Genomic DNA, 23809 nt, shown 5'->3' with positions numbered 1-23809 from the left:
TTGGGAACATGCAGGCAGGGAAGGCCCCGGGACCGGATGGGTTCCCGGTGGAGTTCTATAGGAAATACGTGGACCTGCTGGCCCCACTTCTGACGAGAACCTTTAATGAGGCTAGGGAAAGGGGGACACTACGCCTGACGATGTCGGAGGCGACGATATCGCTGATCCTGAAAAGAGACAAAGACCCGCTGCAGTGCGGGTCATACAGGCCTATTTCCCTCTTGAACGTAGATGCCAAGCTTCTGGCCAAGGTGATGGCGAAGAGGATAGAGGACTGTGTCCCTGGGGTGGTGCATGATGATCAAACGGGGTTTGTTATAGGGAGGCAATTGAAAGCTAATATACGGAGGCTGCTGGGGGTGATGATGATGCCCCCACCAGAGGGGGAGGCGGAGATAGTGGTGGCGATGGATGCAGAGAAAGCATTTGATAGAGTGGAGTGGGACTACCTGTGGGAAGTACTGAGGAGATTTGGATTTGGAGAGGGGTTCATTAGATGGGTTCAGCTCCTGTACAGGGCCCCGGTGGTAAGTGAGATTACAAATAGGCAACGATCTGACCACTTCCGACTATATAGGGGTACAAGACAGGGATGTCCCCTGTCCCCGTTACTGTTTGCGTTGGCAATTGAGCCATTGGCCATAGCGCTGAGGGGCTCTAGGAAGTGGAGGGGGGTACTTAGAGGAGGAGAAGAGCATCGGGTGTCATTATACGCGGATGATTTGTTGTTGTATGTCGCGGACCCAGTGGAGGGGATGCCTGAGATAATGCAGACACTCAGGGAGTTTGGAGAATTTTCAGGATATAAATTGAATACGGGGAAGAGTGAACTGTTTGTGATGCACCCCTGGGAACAGGGCAGGGGGATAGACGATTTACCGTTGAGGAGGGTAACAAGAGATTTCCGGTATTTAGGGATCCAGGTGGCCAGGAACTGGGGAACCTTGCATAAGCTTAAGCTTAACTTGGCACGACTGGTAGAGCAGATGGAAGAGGACTTTAGGAGGTGGGACATGGCGCCCCTGTCATTGGCGGGCAGGGTGCAGGCGGTTAAAATGGTGGTCCTTCCGAGGTTTCTTTTTGTGTTCCAGTGGCTCCCTGTACTGATTACAAAGGCCTTTTTTAAGAAGGTGGACAAGAGTATTATGAGCTTTGTGTGGGCTGGAAAGACCCCAAGAGTAAAGAGGGGGTTCCTGCAGCGCAGTAGGGACAGAGGGGGACTGGCACTGCCGAGGCTAAGTGATTATTATTGGGCCGCCAACGTGTCAATGATATGTAAGTGGATGAGTGAAGGGGAAGGAGCGGCGTGAAAAAGACTGGAGATGGCGTCCTGTAGGGGAACTAGCCTAAAAGCACTGGCGACGGCGCCGTTGCCGTTCTCCCCGAAAAAATACACCACAAACCCAGTGGTGGTGGCAACTCTGAAAATTTGGGGGCAGTGGAGACGACATAAGGGAGTGACGGGTGCCTCAGTGTGGTCCCCGATAAGGAACAACCATAGGTTTGTCCCGGGAAGGATAGATGGGGGATTTAAATCTTGGCAGCGAGCAGGAATTGCGAAATTGAAGGACTTGTTCTTAGACGCGATGTTCGCGAGTCTGGGAGCACTGACAGAAAAATATGGGCTGCCACCTGGGAATGCATTTCGCTATATGCAAGTGAGGGCATTTGTGAGGCAACAGGTGAGGGAATTTCCGCAGCTCCCGGCGCAAGAGATCCAGAACAGAGTGATTTCGGGGGCATGGGTGGGTGATGGCAGGGTGTCAGATATATGTAGGGAAATGAGAGACGAGGGGGAGACGATGGTAGAGGAGCTGAAGGGAAAATGGGAGGAGGAGCTGGGGGAAGAGATTGAGATGGGGCTGTGGGCAGATGCCCTAAGTAGGGTAAACTCTTCGTCCTCGTATGCCAGGCTCAGTCTGATACAATTCAAGGTTCTACACAGGGCGCATATGACTGGAGCAAGGCTGAGTAGATTTTTTGTAGTGGAGGATAGGTGCGGGAGATGCGCGGGAAGCCCGGCGAACCACACCCACATGTTCTGGTCATGTCCGGTATTGCATGGGTTCTGGGTGGGTGTGGCAAAAGTGATTTCAAAGGTGGTGGGGGTCCGGGTCGAACCAGGCTGGGGGTTGGCTATATTTGGGGTTGCAGGAGGCAAGAGAGGCCGATGTTTTGGCCTTTGCGTCTCTAGTAGCCCGGCAAAGGATTCTACTGATGTGGAAAGAAGCTAAACCCCCGGGCGTGGAGGCCTGGACAAACGACATGGCAGGGTTCATAAAATTGGAGCGGATAAAGTACGCACTAAGAGGTTCGCCTCAAGGGTTCACCAGGCGGTGGCAACCGTTCCTCGACTATCTCGCAGAGCGATAAGGGAAAATCGGAAAGGTAGCAGCAGCAACCCGGGGGGGGGGGGGGAGACTCATTTGGGTCCTCAGGGGTTTTATGTGTGTGTTTATATATTAGTTATTTATATTAGATTTTACGAAGTTGTTATTTTAGTTACTATTTCTGTTGTTTCTTATTTTGTTGTTGGCAGTTGCCGTTAGTATGTTATTTATTTAAAAAACGATCAATGTATATATTATTACAAAGTTGTAAAATGGGAAATTTTTGTTTCTGTTTGATCGAAAAACTTTAATAAAATATATTTTTTTAAAAAGATACAAAGAATAGGTTCAGGGTAGGTGTTGATAGCAGAATAAATGTCAGCACTGTCTAAACGCAAAAACATGATAAGATATAGGCTGGCGCTTGACCGAAAAAGATTCAAAATGGAGGACAGATTTTATGGTCTGAAGTTGTTGAATCTAATATTGAGTCGAGAAGGATGGATACTACCTAATCAAAAGATGAGGTACTGTTTCTCCAGCTTAGTCGTGCTTTGCTGGAACACTGTAGCAGACAGAGGACAGAAATGTGAGCATGAGAGCAAGATGGTGAATTGAAATGGCAAGTAACTGCAGGTCAGGGCCATGCTTGCGGATGGAGCAAAGGTGTTCCACAAAGCAGTCAGCCTGCTTTTGGTCTCCCCAATATACAGGAGATCGCATTGGAGTAGTGAATGCAATAGCCCAGAGTGAAAGAAGTCTAAGTAAATCGCTGCTTCAACTGGAAGGGGTATTTGGGGGCCTAGGACCGTGAGGAGGTTAAAGGGCAGGTATTACACCTCCTGCCTTTGCACTGGAACGTCCATTGGGAAGAAAACGTGGTGTTGGTGTAATAGAGGAGTGGACCAGGGCATCGCGGAGGGAGCAGTCCCTTTGGAATGCAGATACAGGAGGGAAGGGGAAGATGTGTTTCATGATGGCATTGTGCTAGAGTTGGTGGAAAAGGCGAAGAATAACCCTTTGAGTACAGCGGCTGGTGGGGTGGAAAGTGAGGGTGAGGGACCCTATTACAGTTCTGGGAAGGAGGAGAAGGGGCAGAAGTGTAGGAAATGGGTTGAACACAGTCGAGGGCCCCGTCAACCACATTGAGGAGGGCAGGGATTAGAAGAATGCTCGGCTGAAGAAAAAGGAAGACCTGTCGCAAGCGCTGTTGTGGAAGATAGTATCATCAAAACAGATTACAGCTCTGGAGAAATTGGGAGAAGTGTGGCTAGTTGACTAGGCACCAGGAACCTTTTGTTGCGTAATAGTTTCACGCATACCAAGAATCAGCACTTTTAGGAGGGAATGGAATAAAACTGGTAGGGAAAATCAAAAAACAAATAATTGTCTGTGAAGAAAACCTGCAAGATTGCGAACACTGCTATGAGCAAAATGCAGTTTCTCTGGCAACAAATAGGAAAAAATGAATTCATCAGGGAAATTGCCAGAACAAGTAATGCTCTGTATTTATAATATAACAATTCAATCCACTGAAACTCAACTTTTATCAAGCTCAGTAAAACACGGGGATTCCAAAATTATGCTCATATAACACACACAGTTGGACATCACACATAATCCAAGACAAGCACCATACCTTTTGATTGGAACAAATGCAAAATACTGCAGACACTGCAAATGTGAAATAAAAATCAACAATGTTCAACACATTTAGCAAGTCCATCAAAATCTATAGAGTGAAATAAACAAGAGCTTCAGTCTGCTGAATATTTCCAGCATTTTCTGTTTTTATTTCAGAAACTTGCTGGAATATAGTTTCACAGATGCCAGAATCCCTGTGGTACAATGGATCTGGACAGACTAATCAAGCATGGACCATCTCACAGCTGAAGTCAATTTAGTCCTCAGAAAACATTCCCATACAAACATTTTTCAGCAGGAAGTTACTGAATATATTTTTCACAAATGTGTGTGTCATCCTTGCACAGGGGCCATGCTAATCTTCTCTGTATCGTTCCAATTTTAGTATATGTACTGCTGGTTACTGAATATCAGTTAGGAGCAGCAACCTTGCCTGATCTTTCCCATTCAGAGGCACCTAAATATCCACTGCTATTTTTGGCTCAGCATGAATAAGTGCCTGATTACTGCAACTCCAACAACATTCGATCAACATGATCCAGGAAAAGTAGCACTTTATCCACCACTTTAGACATTTACTCCCTTCACCACTAGTGCAACAGGTGTGCAGTGTACACCATCTACATGTTACACTGCAGCAACATGCCAATGCTATTTCAGCTGACCAGCCCAAACCTGCGACCTCTCCCACCTAGAAGAACAAAGGTTGCAGGCACACGGGAACACCACCACACCCTAGTTTCCCTCTAAGCTGCACTTGAAAATGTATCACCATTCTTTCATCCCTGCTGGATCAAACTCCTGCAACTCTTTACCCAACAACATGGATGAGTACCATCAACACATACTGTAGCAGTTCAAGGAAGCAAATCATAATTCCTCAAGGTCAGTTAGGGGCAGGTAATAAATGCTGGCCTTGTCAGCAAAGCCCACATCTTGTGAATGAACACAAAGAAAAATTCAAAATGATTGGTTTTAAAATCTTTATCCATTAAGGAACTCTGCATAAAGATTTCAAAACATCTTTGGATTATAACCTTGACACTTCAATTGATAATTCCTACAAGAGTCACTTGACTATAATTGTCTTGACTGGTACTGAAACTTTTAGTAGCAACAAGCACATATCATTGCATATGCAACAGGTAACATGTTACAGAAACCTTTCATTTTTGCTGATGTAAATAGGTAGGAAGCCTCAAGAGGAAAAGGAATACATTTTATTTTCTTCAAACAGAAGGTTATATATAAAATGTGCTCCCGATGCATAGTTTATAAAGGCTGCATCCAATAGTCATACAAAGAACCCAGATTTACCTTCAGTCTGGTAACAGGATGAAAGACAGTAGAGTAAAAAGGACATAACAAACTATCAGGGTCCTTGCTGACAAAGAAAGGAACATTCACTAAAATGCCACGCAATAATTAACAGCGATGACCAAAGATTTGTTCAAGGAGATTTTTTTGAAGAGTAAGGGAGAGACAGGCAAATTGGTTAATGAAGATAATTTTATGCAAAGGATACAAAAATCATTCTATATACCTGTAGCGGTGATGTTGCTCTGAGCTTTCTGACGGCGACTGTTCTGTTATTGCCAGGGAGGTTGTTGATGATAGGGTTGTTGCTATTGAAGCTGTAGTTGCTTCTTCAAATGAAGGGGGAGTGCAAGGAAGGAGATCTGGCCTGCCTAACAGTCCTACAAAAGTTGACAAATTTTAAAAATGACCAACAACATCAAAAGAAAACCACTACCGACCACATCATGAAGCAGAATTATCTAAATTAGAAATGAGTCGTGAGGAAGTCAGTTCAGCTGAATGTTTTGCTCACCTGTGTTTAACAACGTACTGGTTATTCTTTACACATTACCCAGAATACAGAACCTCAAAATAGATTAGGTTGCTGGGTTCAGATAACATGCCATCCAATGGGGATTAAAGAGATGGGACATTTACATTACCAGCTCCTAACCAAATCCATAACAGCTCACTAGATTCTGGGGTTGTTCCCTTGAATCGGAAGGATGCGCTTATCATTCGAATTTTCTAAATGCATGTCAAGTCAGAACCAGAATTACAGGCCCATTAGTTTGTCAGTTGAAAGATGTTTGAATAGATGCTTTTTCTGACCTCTTAGGTTAGAGAGTCATCAGAAACACTCAGATTCGGGATAAAAACATTTGTGCCCCATAAACTTGCTGAATTGTTTTTACTAGATTAGTGGATGGCATTGTCTTCTTAGATTGTCAAAAGAGAAAACCTTGGTACTTTATTTAGTTCATTATTCTTTAAAGGTTCATGACCAATGTCAGTGCAAACAAGTATTAACAGGACTATGCAATGTCAAACAAAGCATACCAATCTGGCTTTGTATAAAACTTTGGTTAAACCACATATAAAATACTGCATTCATTTTATTCCTTCACAAGGTGGGAGGACATAAAGGCTTTGGAAAAGGTTCAGAAGAGGCTACAAAAGTGATTTCCACTCGAAGAGACTTAGTTCATAAGATAGACTCAACACTAGGTCCATTTAATTTAGAAGCTGAAAGAGGCCGTTTTGATTAAGGTATATAAAATAGTTGATGGGCACGGTTGCGTTAGATTGGAGAAGGTGAATTGTATAAGTTACACAAGTTCAAGGCTAGGTTAATTGTTAAGCAGTTCTTTTACAATAATAATAGTCGCTTATTGTCACAAGTGGGCTTCAATGAAGTTACTGTGAAAAGCCCCTAGTCGCCACATTCCGGCGCCTGTTCAGGGAGGCCGGTACGGGAATTCCCAGGTAACTGTAAACTATGCATCAAGTTACTATCTCTTGCTGATGAACGCTGGCATTCTGCACAACTTCAAGGAAGAGCTGGTTCAGTTCCTAGTTGAGGAAGCGATCACACCTTTGAAAAAAGGGAGATGAAGGAGAAGCTTGGCAATGTGATCTCTTAAACCAATTTTGGTTGCCTAAAGAGGGCAGGGGAGAATTTTCTAGATATTATCCCCCACCTCCAAAAATTAAATCTTCTTGAGTTTTATATAGTTGTCAGATTGGGGACGTCTAATCGTTATGCTTTAGCATCTTGACTTTGGGACAGGCTTGCTGGATCAGATGATTGCAGACAAATTTCTTCACACAAGTGAGTTGTGAATCTTTGAAAGTCTCAACTTCAGAAGGCTTTGTATACTTAGCGACTGGACATCAAGGTTCAACTGAAGAGATAAACTGCTGATTCTTTTTAAATTCCAAAAAGCTAATGATATGGGGATCAGGTATGAAAGCGGAGTTGAGGTCAAAGATCAGCATAATCTTATAAAATGATGGAGTAGACTCAAGGAGCTGTATGGCCGGTTCCTAGTTCTAATATTTTTATGCAAAGGAGCATCAATGATTTTTTTTTTTTAAATGGGAAGAATTTCTTGCAGGGCAATTACCTTCATCTTCAAGACTTGGGAAGCTCTTGGCTCCCCGCAGGTCATACCGCCTGTCTTCATCTTCTGTCGGAATCTGACTGGCTGAAAAGGCTTGTCCAGGACCCATATATTTGGGAACTGGTAGAGATGTACGTCCTTTTTTGGATGGGGATGACTTCAAGGCTGTCGCATTATTAAATTGAAATGCTAAATGATCAATGAATGAAACGTATCAGACATCAAGGTTAATATAAATCATGGTTAAAGATCCTCTAGCACTATTTGTACAGCAGCATCGCATAGTCAGCAACATTATTCCTTCAACAAATAAGAACAGATTAACAAGCTATGCCTAGATGTTGTTTATAAGCTATTTTGTGTGCAGCAATATCCAAGACATTTACATGTATAATAGTCACTGCATTATTGCAGCTCCATCAACCTCAAGAAGCTTGAAATGACCCCAGGACAAAGTAGCCCACTTGATTGGCACCCCATCCACAAACATTCACTCCCTTCACCACCAACACAGTGGCAGCAATGTGTACCAGTTACAAGATATGCTGCAGGAATACACCAAGGCTCCTTAGACAGCGCCTTCCAAATTCACAACCATCTAGAATGACATGGGTATCAGACATATGCGAACCACTTGGAAGCTCCCCTCCAACCCACTCACCATCCTGACTTCAAAATATATCGCTGTTCCTTCACGGTCGCTGGGTCATAATCCTGGACCTCCCTCCCTCACAGCACAGCGGGTGTATCTACACCACATAGACGATTCTATTTCCTGACATTCAACCTGGCTACAATATGTATAGATAGTGTTGTACCACCAGTGGTTCAAGAAGGCAGCTCACCACCATATTCTCAAGGGTAATTAGGGTTGAGCAAAAAATGCTGGCCTATCCAGCGAAGCCCACATCCCATGAATGAATTTTTAGAAAATTCCAAATAGGTAATTAATCTTACTTTAAGTATTTGCACACATTTTTGAGGTATGTGATAGGAACTGTACAAGTAAAATTATTTATTTTTCACCGGATAAATGTACCCCAGAGTGGAACTAAGCCATTCAAACTAAGAAATTTGATCCTTAACCTGTGCTGAGCTAGTTTCTCTGACCAAACTCACCTAGGATGAATGGTTACTTGGGTGAGGTACTGCAGGGTGTTGCTACATGCAGACCCCACAGGAATTGGAGTAATTATTTTTTTGAATTTTCTCATTCAGCTCATGTTGTAATCTTAATGCGGAGCACTACAGTTATGATTTAATTTCCAACTAGAACACAATTGTTTCTTACATGAAGTCTTTCTGAAGACAGTGTTGCTCATGAATTTATAAAATCTTTCAGCATAGAAGTTTGGCCTGTGCACCGACACAGTGTCCTGTAAAAACAAACAGGAATAACAATATCACTCAACTTTATAGAGGAGCAGCTAGTTTAGCAAACCTCGAGCAGTCAGAACCAACTACTGTAGCTACATACAATCAATCAAAGTAGTTAATTACCAGCACCGAGAAGGCATGATGAAAACTTTGCTCACTCAGTAAAGTGCTTAATGACAGTTGACTCATGGGGCAAAACAGTAAAGGCCATTTGACATGGGATATCCCAGGTAAACGGACGCATGTTAGAATTGAGAAGTGACCTTCCAAAATTAGCTTGTTGAGTTGGAAGGATAAACTCTGCCAAAGCAACAAATGGCCTTAGTACTCCTGAGCTATGGAGACAATTCCTGCTCCAGGTCAAGTGACCTTTACTAGAAAGTGCATTCTGTAAACATCAGCCAAAGAATGACCCAGATCAGGTGATAACCTTCACAGTCAAATAGCCTGCTCATATTTGCTGTCTTGGAATACAAGTGAGGAATGGCTACTTTGACAGGGTTTTATGGACTAGCAGCCGCCACTGAGCAATGCAGGAGGAGTCAAGAACAATAGATTTTCTAAAAACACTCTGACAGCTCAAGTGTTGATACAACATGACAAAGAGTCAGAACTGAATTCTGCCTGCATTTTTAACAGCATGCAATTCTACCAATTTAAAGTTTCCTGGAAGGGGTTAACTATTGTCCAGTTGTAACAAGCTCTGGTATTTCTTAACCTTCAAAATACCAATTAACATTGTATTCAATGAAGTCAGATTGAAGCATCCTGATGTTTGCTCATGCTACATTATTGTGGAATTAGCATTTGAATGGATTGCTACAGAATTCTTTTCGAGTACCCCACTTAAATAAAACCCCAAAGTTTTTTGGTAAAGAATGCGATACAAGCAGTTCTATAACAAGGGTTCTAAACAAAGATCAAACGTCCACCCTGCTTTTCTCAATTAAATGCTATCAGATCTTTTGCCAAGTAGGGCGCTCTTCCAGGTGTTTGGTGCAGACTCGATGGCCGAATGGCTTCTTTTTGCACTGTAGAGATTCTATACTCAAGTTCCTGACATTCCACCTAGCTGCAATAGGCATAGATAAGCATCAAAATGGGTGGGCTCTGTACCACCGAGGACATGAGTAGAACCTTCACATTACAGTGATGACACCAGTCACGGTTGACTGCAATATTATGTGATAAAGTCAACATTTTGTGCACTTCATAACAGCTGGATGCCACACTACACACCATAGAATCATAAAAGATAAATGAACTACTCTATCCTAGTGCCTTTTCATTTTGCTATTTTTTTTGTGCGAAACGGCTTTCAGTAATTTGTTTTATTCTTAAATTCTCTCTACAATATGGAAGATAAACTAAAAGTGATATCCTGGATGAAAATTTAAAGCCTCAATTGAAAGCTACAATGGTGGGAAAACAGGTCATGTGCAATATTAAATTAGTACACAAGTAATATTGATTGGGTTTGTTTTTTAATATTAACACATACATGAAAATATTGATGGAAAATATTTATCGGTTGCATCATTTTAAAATGGAAACTTACACCATCATGAACAAGTGCTTTCCAAGTGTGTTCGAGTTTCTTAATTAACCTGAAAAGTAAATATTTGCATTGTGAGATTACGGTCAGGTCCAATTAAACCGTACATCATCTTTTTAAGTCAAGTCTGAAAGCATCCTTTCCACACTCTCACAGGAATAAAAAGGTTGTGGTTTTAAGCACTCTAGAGACCACAGCACATAACCTCGGCTAAATCTTCACTGCGATACTGAGGACCTGATGCATAGTTGGAAAATGCCACCTTTCGAATGACACATTAAAATTGAGACTTATGCTGCCCTCCAAGGTGAACACAGTAGATCCCATACCACTCCATGAAGAGCTGGGGAGCGCTCGCTTGACCCTCAAGGAGTCTCACTAAGGATTATCTGGTTATTAATCTAATTTCCATTTGTGAAACCATGCTGTGTGCAAATTTGCTGCCATGATTGCCTACATTTCAATATCCTATCCTTGCATCATGTGTGCTAGAAACATTTGAACTTTCCCCATTCTTGAATCTGACTTCCTGACATCAAGTGTACTTAATGGAACAGGTTCAGGACTAGAAAGAATAGAAGGATGAGAGGCAACCATATTGTGGCATATGGGATTCCCAAGGGGGAGCTTGACATGGTAGATGCCAAGAGGTTGTTTTCCCTTGTGGGAAAGTTTAGGACCAGAGAGCATAATCTCAGAGTAAAGGGGCCTTCCCCACCCACACAAATCCCAATATCAACGTGTTAACCTTCTTGAAAAAGGCCTTGGGGTTAAAAATCGGAAGGTTCTGGAATGCAAACAGAAACCTCGGGAGCACAGTCATCTTTTTATCTTGGTTGTGGTTTTATCTGGTGTTTATTTATAAATGCCTTAATAAAAATATATTTTTTAAAAAGGTCAGTCATGATCTCACTGAATGGCCTACTTCTGCTCCTACGTCTTATGGTCTTAGAACCAAATTTTAAAAATATAATTCTGTCCCACACATGTTAAAATGAAATACTTTTTAAGCACTTGGTTTTATTCAGTGAATATAAGTTGAAACAAAAGCCTACCTGTAAGACTGTAAAATGTCAATGATACCAATGTACAAGAGAAGTCTCTCTCCTTTACCATTAACGGCTGGTATACCCCCCATTCTAACAAAAAGAAAATATAAATGTTATTTTATAACCTGATAATACAACATTCTACAATAGTGAAAAACAAATTCATCACAGGGACAAGAACCATTTCTTTCCAGATTTATTTTTAAGTTTCAAAACTTGAACCTATCTTTCCACAATAAGAAACTTCTTCAACATGCAGGTGCTGATCACCTCATTAAGGATGTGGCTGAGACAGGCTACCAAATACTGCTGTATTTCTACTGTTCTTCCCCCAATACATTGGTCTCTTGCATATCTCATGTCACTAGATTGAACATATTAAGTTATAATTCTGAACAACGTCATCATGATTCAAGCCTTCAATGTACAGACATCATAATTATCAGTGCTCCACGTTGGTACATCAGTCATATTGCAGTGGATGTGCACACCTTCATTTTAAGCTGCTGTGAAAATTTAGTTAATAATAATAATAATAATAATAATAATAATAATAATAGCTTATTGTCACAAGTAGGCTTCAATGAAGTTACTGTGAAAAGCCCCTAGTCGTCACATTCCAGCGCCTGTTCGGGGAGGCTGGTACGGGAATTGAACCCGCGCTGCTGGTATTGTTCATGGTTTATATGTTTTAGAATATAATTTTTAGTTTTAGGAATTAAAGTTTTAACTGTAAAAATTGGGAGCATCTGATTGAGAAACTAATAAGCAAATTTGGGCAAATGTAATTCAAGCAAGCTGAGAGATTATTACATTTAAACGGGTGGAGCCATGTTGACTCAGAGGTTAACAGTGTTAAGGGCCAGGGTTTAGAGAAAACCAAAGTGTACCATGGAGTTTACCTGACCCACAACTTTTAATAGATTTCAGTTATGGGGAGCACAAGGGCCCACTCTGCAGGTGTGATGCAACAGAGATCTCAACAAAACCATGTTTATTTATGAATCTAGTTAACACTTTATAAACACACAGTAAACATCTTAACAACTATCAATACCAATAATCCCCCACAGATACAATATTCTATAAGTAACCCTTCATAACTTTCAGAACAACATCCATTAGTCCAAAAGACCCTTTTTACAGAAAGACAGCAGGTTTAAATTCTCTACAAAAGCAGGTATTACTTTGAAATCACCCAAATGAACATTCTTTAGCTTGTAGATATCCATGCACATCTGCTTCCTTCCACTGCAGCTCTCCACTCTGAAAACGAAACTAAAACACACAGACACACCAGCTTTTTGCTCAAAGCGAAAGTAAAAGCAGTCACAACGCAGCTCCACCCACACACACATTGATATCACCACAGCTATTTGATAAACATCCATTTCACATGACAACAGCTAGAAAGGTTAGATCATAAATGGAAGGGAGTAGCTATTAGATTCTTAAAGGTGTCAGTAGGTTTGGGAGGCATTGCCCTCTGTTAGAAATATAAATATTTGTATGGTTTCCCAAAATCAAGAATAATTATCTTTTAACTCCAAAGGCCATGTGCATTTCTATCTGGGAACAGGCCATGTGTGTCTCATTTCCATAGACTTGGTATTTCTGGATAGAGCCTTGGTTACAAGGTTCTTTTGTTGCATTTCACTGTGTGTACCTGCTGGCAAAAGCAAGCAACTCAGTTTGGAAAGTGATAGAGGCAGTTCAGTTTGGGTTTTGTGAAGAAAAGGCAACTGGAAGAAATCTACAGTGGTCTTCATGAAGCCTTGTAGCAGAAAGCAGTCAGCAGAGCTCGTTTAGAAAGCTGTGGGAAAGCAGTCGGATATCAGCTGGCAACCTGAATAAGGAGCTGCAGCAGCACAGTGGGGAGGTCGGTACAGAAAAAGGTGGAGAGGCATGCCACAAAACATCTACGTTCCCCCCCCCCCCCTCCGAATCTTACTTCAGAGGAGTAGCTGGTGTATTATGGAGAATCAAGATAAATTCCAAGAGGCTGTGGCATACCTTTTGGGATAATCCCAGGAATGGTGGATAAACCTTCCAAGATTTCTTGGAGAAGTAAAAAGTAGAACTGAATTTACAGTCCGAGCCTTTTTAAGATGTAGTGTTATGTTAATGGTGTTTTCTTGGGACTTCCGGTTGCGGCAATGTGGAGCTAAGCCCCGCGTTTCGGCAGCTCCCGTGAAAACGGACTTTCGGGCTCTCCAGAGGAGCCCCAAAGGAGCTTTTTTTTGATTGATCCCGTGTGGGAAGGAGCTGTGAGGTCCCCCCCCCACAATATTTGGCAGGGAGCAGCGGTGGAGCAACGAGGAAAGAGGCCATGGAGCAGAGAACAAAACGAGGGGAAGAAGGCAAGATGGCGGAGGGCGGAGTGCAAGCAGCGGGGGGGCCAGACCAGCTTGAGTTCTTCATGAGATGTGTGGAGGTGCTGAAAAAGGAGGTGCTGGCGCCGATGCTGTTGGCGATCGAGGGGCTGAAGGAGACCCAGACGGTGGAGTTTCTTGAGGTGAACGATAAGGTGAACACCAACGAGGACGATATCCAGGGCCTGGCGGTAAAAATGGAGGTGCACGAGACGGTGCACAGGAGGTGGGCTAAGAGAATTGAGGTCCTGGAGAACAGGTCGAGGAGGAAGAACCTCTGGATTCTGGGTCTTCCCGAAGGAGTGGAGGGAGCTGATGCCGGGGCGTATGTGAGCACAATGCTCCATGCGCTGATGGGAGCGGAGGCCCCTCCGACCCCCCTGGAGCTGGAGGGGGCTCACCGGGTCCTGGCGAGGAGATCCAAGGCAGATGGGCCGCCAAAGGCGATAGTGGCAAGGTTCCATCGCTTCGTGGATAAAGAAAATGTGCTGAGATGGGCCAAGAAGGTGCGGAGCAGCAGGTGGGAGAACGCGATGATCAGAGTATACCAGGATTGGAGCGCGGAGGTGGCAAAGAGGAGAGCTGGCTTCAACCGGGCCAAGGCGGTGCTGCATAGAAAAAGAGTCAGGTTCGGCATGCTGCAGCCTGCGCAACTGTGGGTCACTTATCAGGACAGACACCACTATTTTGAAACGCCAGAAGAGGCTTGGACCTTTATACAGACGGAAAAACTGGACTCGAACTAAGGGGATGCGGTTGTGTATGGGGTTGTAACTATGGGTAAAGAATATTTTGTGGGTGGGATGATGGATGGAGATGTGGGTAGAGTTCTGGTTAAAATTCTTTTTTCCTTTCTGTAGACAAAATGATGATGATGGGAAATGTGGGCGTCGGTCCTGGAGGGAGGTGAGACTCGGGGATGAGGGAACTGGGATGATGGCCGCAACAGGAGCTGCGCCACACGGGGCGGGGCTGCTTCAGGAAAGCGCGGGCTTTTTTCCCGCGCCAAAAGGGGGGGGGGGGGGGGGGGGGGGGGGGGGGAGGAGATGGAGGAAGGTAAGGAGGAGGAGAGACTCCCACACGGGGGAGATCAACAGGAAGGCGGGGGAAGCCGGGGTCAGCTGACTCACGGAAGTAATATGGGGGGAGCAAAAGTGCTAGATGTGGATCTAGCAGGGGGGGGGGGGGGGGATTCAAGGGTTGCTGCTGCACTGTCTGAGGGGGAACTGAAAATGGACAAGGTGGTCGGGGCGGGGGTTCCCCACCTGGTGGGCCGGAGGGTGTGGGAGGCGCGAGCACGGGACTGGCCCAAGATAGGAGATGGCTAGTCGGCGGCGGGGGGGGGGGGGGAAAGAGAGAGAGAGGAGACACCCCCCAATCCGGCTGATCACGTGGAATGTGAGAGGCCTAAATGGGCCGGTTAAGAGGGCCTGCGTGTTCGCTCACCTAAAGGGACTGAAGGCAGACGTGGCCATGCTTCAGGAGATACATCTGAAGGTGGCAGATCAGGTCAGGTTAAGGTTAAGGAAGGGATGGGTGGGACAGGTGTTCCATTCAGGGGCTGGATGCGAAGAATAGAGGGGTGGCAATACTGGTGGGAAAGCGGGTGTCGTTTGAGCCCAAGAACATAGTAGCGGGCAAGGGAGGCCGATACGTGATGGTGAGTGGTAGGTTGCAGGGGACGGAGGTGGTACTGGTGAATGTATATGCCCCAAACTGGGACGATGCTGGATTCATGAAACGGATGTTGGGGCGTATTCCGGACCTGGAGATAGGGAGTTTGATAATGGGTGGGGATTGCAACACGTGCTGGACCCAGCATTAGATTGTTCCAGATCTAGGACAGGGAGGAGGCCGGCTGCGGCCAAGATGCTTAGGGGGTTTATAGATCAGATGGGGGGAGTAGATCCGTGGAGATTTGCCAGACCTTTGGCCAGAGAATTTTCTTTTTTTTCCCCACGTACATAAGGCCTACTCCCGGATAGATTTTTTTTGTTTTGGGCAGGGCACTGATCCCAAAAGTGGAGGGAACGGAGTATTCGGCCATAGCCATTTCAGACCATGCCCCGCACTGGGTGGAGCTGGAGCTGGGGGAGGAGGGACACCAACGCCCGTTGTGGAGGTTGGATGTGGGACTGCTGGCAGACGAGGAAGTGTGCGGGAGGGTGCGGGGGTGTATTGAAAGATATCTGGAGGCTAACGACAACGGGGAGGTGCAGGTGGGAGTAGTATGGGAGGCGCTGAAGGCGGTGGTCAAGGGAGAGTTAATTTCCATCAGGGCTCACAGGGTGAAGAGAGAGGGCAGGGAAAGGGAGAGGTTAGTGGGGGCGATTTTAAGGGTGGACAGGAGCTATGCAGAGGCTCCGGATGAGGGACTACTCAGGGAGAGACGAAGTCTCCAGACGGAGTTCGACCTGTTGACCACAGGGAAGGCAGAGGCACAGTGAAGGAAGGCACATGGGGCGATATATGAATATGGGGAGAAGGCGAGCTGGATGCTGGCACACCAGCTCCATAAGAGGATGGCAGCGAGGGAAATAGGTGGAGTCAATGATGGCAGGGGAACTACGGTGCCGAGTGCTGGGAAAGTGAAGGAGGCTTTTAAGGCCTTTTACGAGGAACTTTATAGGTCCCAGCCCCTAGGGGGAAAAGAGGGGATGCGGCGATTCTTGGATCAGTTGAGGTTTCCGAGGGTGGAAGTGGAGGTGGCTGGTCCGGGGGCGCCAATTGGGGTGGAGGAGCTGGTTAAAGGACTGGGGAGCATGCAGGCAGGGAAGGCCCCGGGGCCGGATGGGTTCCCGGTGGAGTTCTACAGGAAGTATGTGGACCTGTTAGCCCCGTTGCTGGTAAGGACCTTCAATGAATCAAGGGAGGGGGGGACCCTGCCCCCGACAATGTCGGAGGCGACGATCTCTTTGATCTTAAAGCGGGATAAGGACCCACTGCAATGTGGGTCATATAGACCGATCTCGCTCCTTAATGTAGATGCTAAGTTGCTGGCAAAAATGTTGGCCATGAGGATTGAGGTCTGTGTTCCGGGGGTGATTCACGAAGACCAGACGGGATTCGTAAAGGGTAGGCAGTTAAACACTAATGTGCGAAGGCTCTTAAATGTGATAATGATGCCATCGGTGGAGGGAGAAGCGGAGATAGTGACAGCCAAGGACACGGAGAAAGCCTTTGATCGGGTAGAGTGGGAGTATCTCTGGGAAGTGTTGAGGAGGTTTGGGTTCGGGGGAGGGTTTATTAGTTGGGTTAAGCTCCTGTATAAAGCCCCGGTGGCGAGGGTGGTCACGAACCGGCGGAGGTCGGAGTATTTCCGGCTGTATCGAAGGACGAGGCAGGGGTGCCCCCTGTCCCCTCTGCTGTTCGCATTAGCAATTGAACCTTTGGCCCTGGCGTTACGGGAGTCGGGGAAATGGAAGGGGGTGGTTCGAGGGGGAGAGGAACATTGAGTGTCGCTGTATGCAGACGACCTGTTGCTGTATGTGACGGATCCAGTAGAGGTGATGGTTGAGGTAATGCAGATCCTACAGGAGTTTGGAGACTTTTCGGGCTATAAGCTCAATGTGGGAAAGAGTGAGCTCTTCGTGATCCATCCGGGGGACCAGGGAAGAGGGATAGAGATCGTACTGTTGAGGAGGGCAGAAAGGAGCTTTCAATATTTGGGGATTCAGGTAGCTAGGAGTTGGGGGGCACTGCACAAACTCAATTTGACGCGATTGGTGAAACAGATGGAGGAGGATTTTAAAAGGTGGGACATGTTGCCACTCTCGCTGGCGGGTAGGGTACAGTCGGTTAAAATGGTGGTCCTCCAGAGATTTCTTTTTGTATTTCAATGCCTCCCAATTGTGATCACTAAGACCTTTTTTAAGAGGGTAAGCAGGAGCATTACGGGATTTCTGTGGGCGAGCAAGACCCCGCGGGTAAGGAGGGGGTTCTTGGAGCGTAGCAGAGATAGAGGAGGGTTGGCATTGCCGAATCTGGGTGGTTATTATTGGGCAGCCAACGTGGCAATGATCCGTAAGTGGGTGATGGAGGGAGAGGGGGCGGCGTGGAAGAGGTTGGAGATGGCGTCCTGCAAAGGAACGAGCCTGGGGGCACTGGTGACGGCACCGCTGCCGCTCTCGCCGACAAGGTATACCACGAGCCCGGCGGTGGCGGCAACGCTAAAGATCTGGGGGCAGTGGAGACGGCACAGGGGTGCGACGGGAGCCTCGGTGTGGTCCCCGATCAGAGACAACCATCGGTTTGTCCCAGGAAGGATGGACGGGGGATTTCAGAGCTGGCATCGGGTAGGGATTAGAAGAATGGGGGACCTGTTCATTGACGGGACGTTTGCGAGCTTAGGGGCGCTGGAGGAGAAGTTTGGGCTACCCCCGGGAAACGCTTTCAGGTACATGCAAGTGAGGGCGTTTGTGAGGCGGCAGGTGAGGGAATTTCCGCTACTCCCGGCACAGGGGATTCAAGATAGGGTGATCTCGGGCGTATGGGTCAGGGAGGACAAGGTGTCGGCGATATACCAGGAGATGAAAGGAGAGGGGGAGGCTTTGGTAGAGGAGCTGAAGGGTAAATGGGAGGAGGAGTTGGGGGAGGAGATTGAGGAGGGGCTATGGGCTGATGCCGTAAGTAGGGTTAATTCCTCTTCCTCGTGTGCCAGGCTTAGCCTGATACAATTTAAGGTGGCTCATAGAGCGCATATAACATAGAACATAGAAAATACAGCACAGAACAGGCCCTTCGGCCCACGATGTTGTGCCGAACCTTTGTCCTAGATTAATCATAGATTATCATTGAATTTACAGTGCAGAAGGAGGCCATTTGGCCCTTTGAGTCTGCACCAGCTCTTGGAAAGAGCACCCTACCCAAACTCAACACCTCCACCCAACACCAAGGGCAATTTGGACATTAAGGGCAATTTATCATTGGCCAATTCACCTAACCCGCACATCTTTGGACTGTGGGAGGAAACCGGAGCACCCGGAGGAAACCCACGCAGACACGGGGAGGACGTGCAGACTCCGCACAGACAATGACCCAAGCCAGAATCGAACCTGGGACCATGGATCTGTGAAGCAATTGTGCTATCCACAATGCTACCGTGCTGCCCTTAAGAACAAATAAATCTACACTATATCATTTTCCCGTAATCCATGTACCTATCCAACAGCTGCTTGAAGGTCCCTAATGTTTCCGACTCAACTACTTCCACAGGCAGTGCATTCCATGCCCCCACTACTCTCTGGGTAAAGAACCTACCTCTGATATCCCTCCTATATCTATATATCCCTCATATCAGCGCATATGACGGTGGCGAGGCTGAGTAGGTTCTTTGGGGTGGAGGACAGATGTGGGAGGTGCTCAGGAAGTCCGGCGAACCATGTCCATATGTTTTGGTCATGCCCGGCACTGGAGGGGATTTGCGGGAACAGTATCTAAGGTGGTGAAAGTCCAGGTCAAGCCAAGCTGGGGGCTAGCACTATTTGGAGCAGTGGACGAGCCGGGAGTGCAGGAGGCGAAAGAGGCCGGCATTCTGGCCTTTGCGTCCCTAGTAGCCCGGCGAAGGATTTTGCTAATGTGGAAGGAGGCGAAGCCCCCAGCGTGGAGGCCTGGATAAATGATATGGCAGGGTTTATCAAGTTGGAGAGGATAAAGTTTGCCTTGAGAGGGTCTGTGCAGGGGTTCTACAGGCGGTGGCAACCGTTCCTAGACCATCTCGCGGAACGTTAGATGAAGGTCGGACAGCAGCAGCAGCAGCAACCCAGGGGGGGTGGGGGAAGGGGGTTCCTTTGGGGGGCACGTGAGCAAGAAAGCACATGAATGGTCCGGAAACTGACATGTATGGGAAGAATCCAATGCACAAAGTTCTGTATTTTATTGACTTGCCATGTTCATGTCTTGCCACGCGAGTTCTTTTTCTTTTCTCTGTTACGGGGTGGGGCCAGGGGGGGGGGGGGTAAGGTGGAAAATATTGCTATTGAAAAATTCTTAATAAAAATATATATATATTTTTTTTTAAATGGTGTTTTCTTCGTTTAATTTAGCTTTATATTTACACAAAGCTTGGTTTTGTTTCAAAACATGAAATGTTGTGGCATAGCTCTGTCAGTTAATTGCTGGCTATTTGGATTACATCTTTAAATGTTAACGGTCCCCAACACAATCATGGGGGTCTTTGTTCGATTGGAACAGGTAATTTTGGATGAATGTCATGCTGGGGTTATAAGGAACCATTTTCAAACTATGTTTAGGTAGGATATAGAACCAGACTAACCAAGAACTTGATTGGCAAGTTCAGAGGCTGAAAGAATGGCAGGGAAGACGATCATAAATTCGCATCGATGCAGAATGAGGGTCTTCTTAAAAGGCTCAAAATGAAGCACTTCAATTAAACTGACGAATGTGATATAAAATAGTTACTTTAGAGATACTAGTTAATGTAATGTAGAAATAAGCCACTTTGATTCTGGCAGTTAGGGACAAAGGGGTTTGAGACCGCATGGAAAAAGCAGGAAGAGGTGTGTCTATGAGAGTGATGCTGCATTGATAGGGGCCAGAGAAAGAGATTGGAAGTGAGCCAATCAGAATAGATCGAACAGGTCAGGAGGGACATAGGCTGACCTATGTCCGTCGAGTATGTGAAACTTGATACCATTTGAATTGATTTTGCAGAGATCCCTTTGTCTTTTAGTTCAGTCGTTTTCTGGGGTGTAAGAGGCTGGATGTCTCTTACGTTTCTGTAAGATGATTTAAGCTTGCAAGCTAAATAAATAACTTCTTTTTACGTGCGAATCCATCTCAACTTTTATTGAGGCCAGACTGACAGAGAAAGAAATTTGGGGATTGACAAAACAACATCGTTTTGTTTGCTTCATGCTGTATTTAGTCAGAGCAGTTGATAAAAACACATGATCAAAGTCAAGCACGTAATGCACCCTCTTTTGTAAATACTAAAACTAATGTGAAGCGTTTCAAATAAAAATATGCTACGTACGTATCATCTGTATCAATGGACTCGCCCCGTGAAGTTCCACCTTGAATAGACTCCATGGCCGTGGAATAGAGGGCTTTCTGTGCAATGGGTCGCTTCTCATCAGAGGTACTTAGTGACCCCTCAGATTGTCTCTCACGTTCTGCTTGGTCCAAATTGTGAACTCCTAACAACAAGCTGTAATCCATGATTTTAAAGCTCTCTAGCACCTATTGGTATTGGAAAAAGACAGAAAAATTAGTTTGCACTAAAACAGGAATGAGGAGAAATCAAATAACTAAGATGAGAACTTATCTAGCAGCACAGAATTCAACTAGAACTAGAATTAAAACATCCCAAAAGAGTTTTTAAAAATGAAGACATATTGAACCGAAAAAAAGACATTGTAAAATTGCAATATTCCATCTAATCTCAGATTACGTTAAATTGGAAGCATGCACAATATTACCCATTGGTTGATGTCTGGGCTAGCAGCAGTTGTATCACACCCACACCATATCTCCTGGAGAAGCACTTGGTCTGAGAAACTATTCACAGTTCAATCACAAAAAGCTTAAAAAATTGTAAAAATATCGCTCCGATTTCTTTTTTCTTAATAAAACCCACCCTGAAAGAATCACAAACTTATTCCAAATAGTAACACAAAATTACTCATGGCCATTCAGATCATAATTTTAATGGGAGTGACAGTTCTTCCCAGGAATTATCTTTTCTCATTTAACCGCGTCTTATTTAGTACTTTTTAATGTTCTTGTACTTCATCCTTCCTGAGTATTAGTTGCAAGTATGAAATCAATAATTGTCTAAATCAGTTCCATGAGCCTTCACCAGAACATTATTGTTCAGCTGTATTACTATTGGTAACCATTTTCCCTCTGACTATATATCCCCGACTCCAGTCTTACCAAACAATCTCTCTGCAGGGTTTTAACCAGAGCAGTATTAGTGTCTGCATCCAGTAACAACCCATCTGGGAAATCCTGCATGAAGTCCAGGTCTTTGAATGTTGGCCTGCATTTCTCACGCTCTTTCCTTGAAGCCCGCCGTTTGTAGGTTGAACCTTTTAAATCATATTTCAAGTGCATCTTCACCACTCGCGGCAGCACATTATTCATCACTGCCACGCGGATGTTTTTACCACCAGACTGAACACAATACAGTCCATAAAACTTTGGCAAGAGAGTCCTTGGGTTTTGATTCAGGTTCTGTAGCAAAATAGAGAAATCATGAACAATGTAGCAGTGTAATGAATGAACCAATATCATCCTTCAAATGGCAACACAGTATGATGCTCTACATATACAAAGACACTGGGATAAACTTTCACTACGGGGTCCCAATTTCGCATCACATTGGTGTCCAATGGCAACATTTGATTGCCCAATGTTTGTAATGAGCAGGCTAATTAATGGTCATGGTACATACTTAACTTCTAATGAAGGATTGTGGGTGGGCTCCTGCGGCTGGATGGTCAACAGGAGATCCTCCAGGATTGAAAGATTCGTAGCCCCACTGTCAGAAGTAGGCACTGCAAGAGGTATGCAAGTGAAAGTGAGTGTGCCTCAAGATGGGGGTGGAATTGTAGATAGAGCGCTGCACTCCTGGTCTGCTGCCAACAGACAAAATTTGGCCTCAACTGGGGACCCAACTGCAAACTTCCAGTGCCAATTTGCACAATAGCTTTAATAGGCCCATTAATGGGCATAATTGGCCATCCACCACTTACTGGTAAGTAGCCGTCAACCAACTCCCCACTCTCCCCTTCATTTCCCAAGCTAGTCTTATTGAAAATGGCTCTAAGGCAGGAACATGCCAGCAAACCGGCAAGCCAGCCAGCAACTCAAAATTGCAGGCTTACCAGCCTCTGCTCCTGCCTCAGAACATTCACAACATCATTCCACTGAGTCAACTGTATGTCATTTCATTTTTATATTCAATATTAGTTATGCTTACATCTCTGGGTGATCTTAAATGGAATGGAAAAGTTTGTGGATGTCATCAAAGGTTGCATTGCCTTCCCACAGTTAGACAGCCAGATAGCACTCAATATACCCTCCCATATACCAGGAGGTCAAAACGTACTGCCACTCACCACTCTGCCCTCATGAGAACAGATATTTGGGTGAGGTAACAGAGAGAAAGATGTGGAATTATTTTCGAGCAAAAGTCAACACCTTCAAGAGAGCTGAAGGGGGAGGTGGTAGGGAGAAAATTCACTCACCATATAATAACCTGGAAGCAACTTCTGCAGAAATTCTGCTTCTTTGTTTACAACAGTCTTTATAATAAACTCATCATCACTAGTCACATAAAAGAGAGAACCACTGGCACCAGGATTGGAGAGTTCAATCAACGGTTCATTGCACAATGAATACTGTGAAAAAAAACACATGGAAAAGCAAACTATTATCCAGGACCCAACTTTACATTTGAACATTTGTCAATACATTTACCACGAACTCTCCAACACAAATGATTTCTTTTTAAATGGTCTGAAAGACACTTTAAGGCATTCTCTCATTTAACATTGACCAAAAAACACATGTTCAGTGAGGTTTGTTTTGTAAAAAGCTCAAATATCCATTCCAGAGAATCCCACCAAGTATGGTTTCCAATGTCTGATGTGCAATATTCAATGTCCGTGTTATTAGTGCCCCCTATGTTGCCAAGATGGAAACCATAGCTAGTTAATTACAAAAGCAGTCCCTGAGGTTTTCAGCTTTGTTTGCTTTTACAATAAAGCTCTAAATTCATCTGTTAATTAAATGACTTGAGAACATTGATACAAAGTGAGATTGTACCAAGGACTGACCAAGTCTAATGACATACTTCTTCCCTCCCTCTATGCAATGTCAGGCTGATTCAGGCCACTATCTTGGACTTTCAGCAAATGGACAACCTCAAAAATAGGTGGCACGATAAAAATTAGCTTATGTCGTCAATCACAAACCTATCAATTGTGTTGCTGGAGGATTAATTACATAAATGACTGGTTTGATCTTCTAACATCTAACCAAATTTGAGACAGGCCATTTGAGTGAGCGATCTGAAAACCTCTAAACCTTGACC

The 23809-nt window shown here is 45.0% G+C and overlaps 1 protein-coding gene and 1 non-coding gene across 5 annotated transcripts in view; both read right to left on the bottom strand.

The window, feature by feature from the left end:
• The window catches only part of LOC140395181 (phosphatidylinositol 4-phosphate 5-kinase type-1 gamma-like), a 176700-nt gene that overhangs the window by 56595 nt on the left and 96296 nt on the right, over positions 1–23809 (bottom strand). For all 4 annotated transcript variants that reach the window (XM_072482690.1, XM_072482691.1, XM_072482693.1 and 1 more), the window contains 8 exons: positions 22962–23114; positions 21646–21945; positions 20744–20949; positions 11384–11467; positions 10332–10380; positions 8688–8772; positions 7400–7585; positions 5518–5671 (listed from right to left, as the gene is read on the bottom strand). In XM_072482690.1, coding sequence (XP_072338791.1) covers positions 5518–5671; positions 7400–7585; positions 8688–8772; positions 10332–10380; positions 11384–11467; positions 20744–20949; positions 21646–21945; positions 22962–23114 — 1217 coding nt within the window. The remainder of the gene's footprint in view (positions 1–5517; positions 5672–7399; positions 7586–8687; positions 8773–10331; positions 10381–11383; positions 11468–20743; positions 20950–21645; positions 21946–22961; positions 23115–23809) is intronic.
• On the bottom strand, positions 4277–4378 carry LOC140395803 (U6 spliceosomal RNA). Its single transcript, XR_011936317.1, has one exon. It is a non-coding gene; the product is annotated as a U6 spliceosomal RNA (small nuclear RNA).

The sequence above is a fragment of the Scyliorhinus torazame genome, chromosome 18, assembly GCF_047496885.1.
Source record: "Scyliorhinus torazame isolate Kashiwa2021f chromosome 18, sScyTor2.1, whole genome shotgun sequence".
In the NCBI taxonomy this organism is placed as follows: Eukaryota; Metazoa; Chordata; class Chondrichthyes; order Carcharhiniformes; family Scyliorhinidae; genus Scyliorhinus; species Scyliorhinus torazame.
This window is presented reverse-complemented; position numbering and strand designations above follow the sequence as displayed.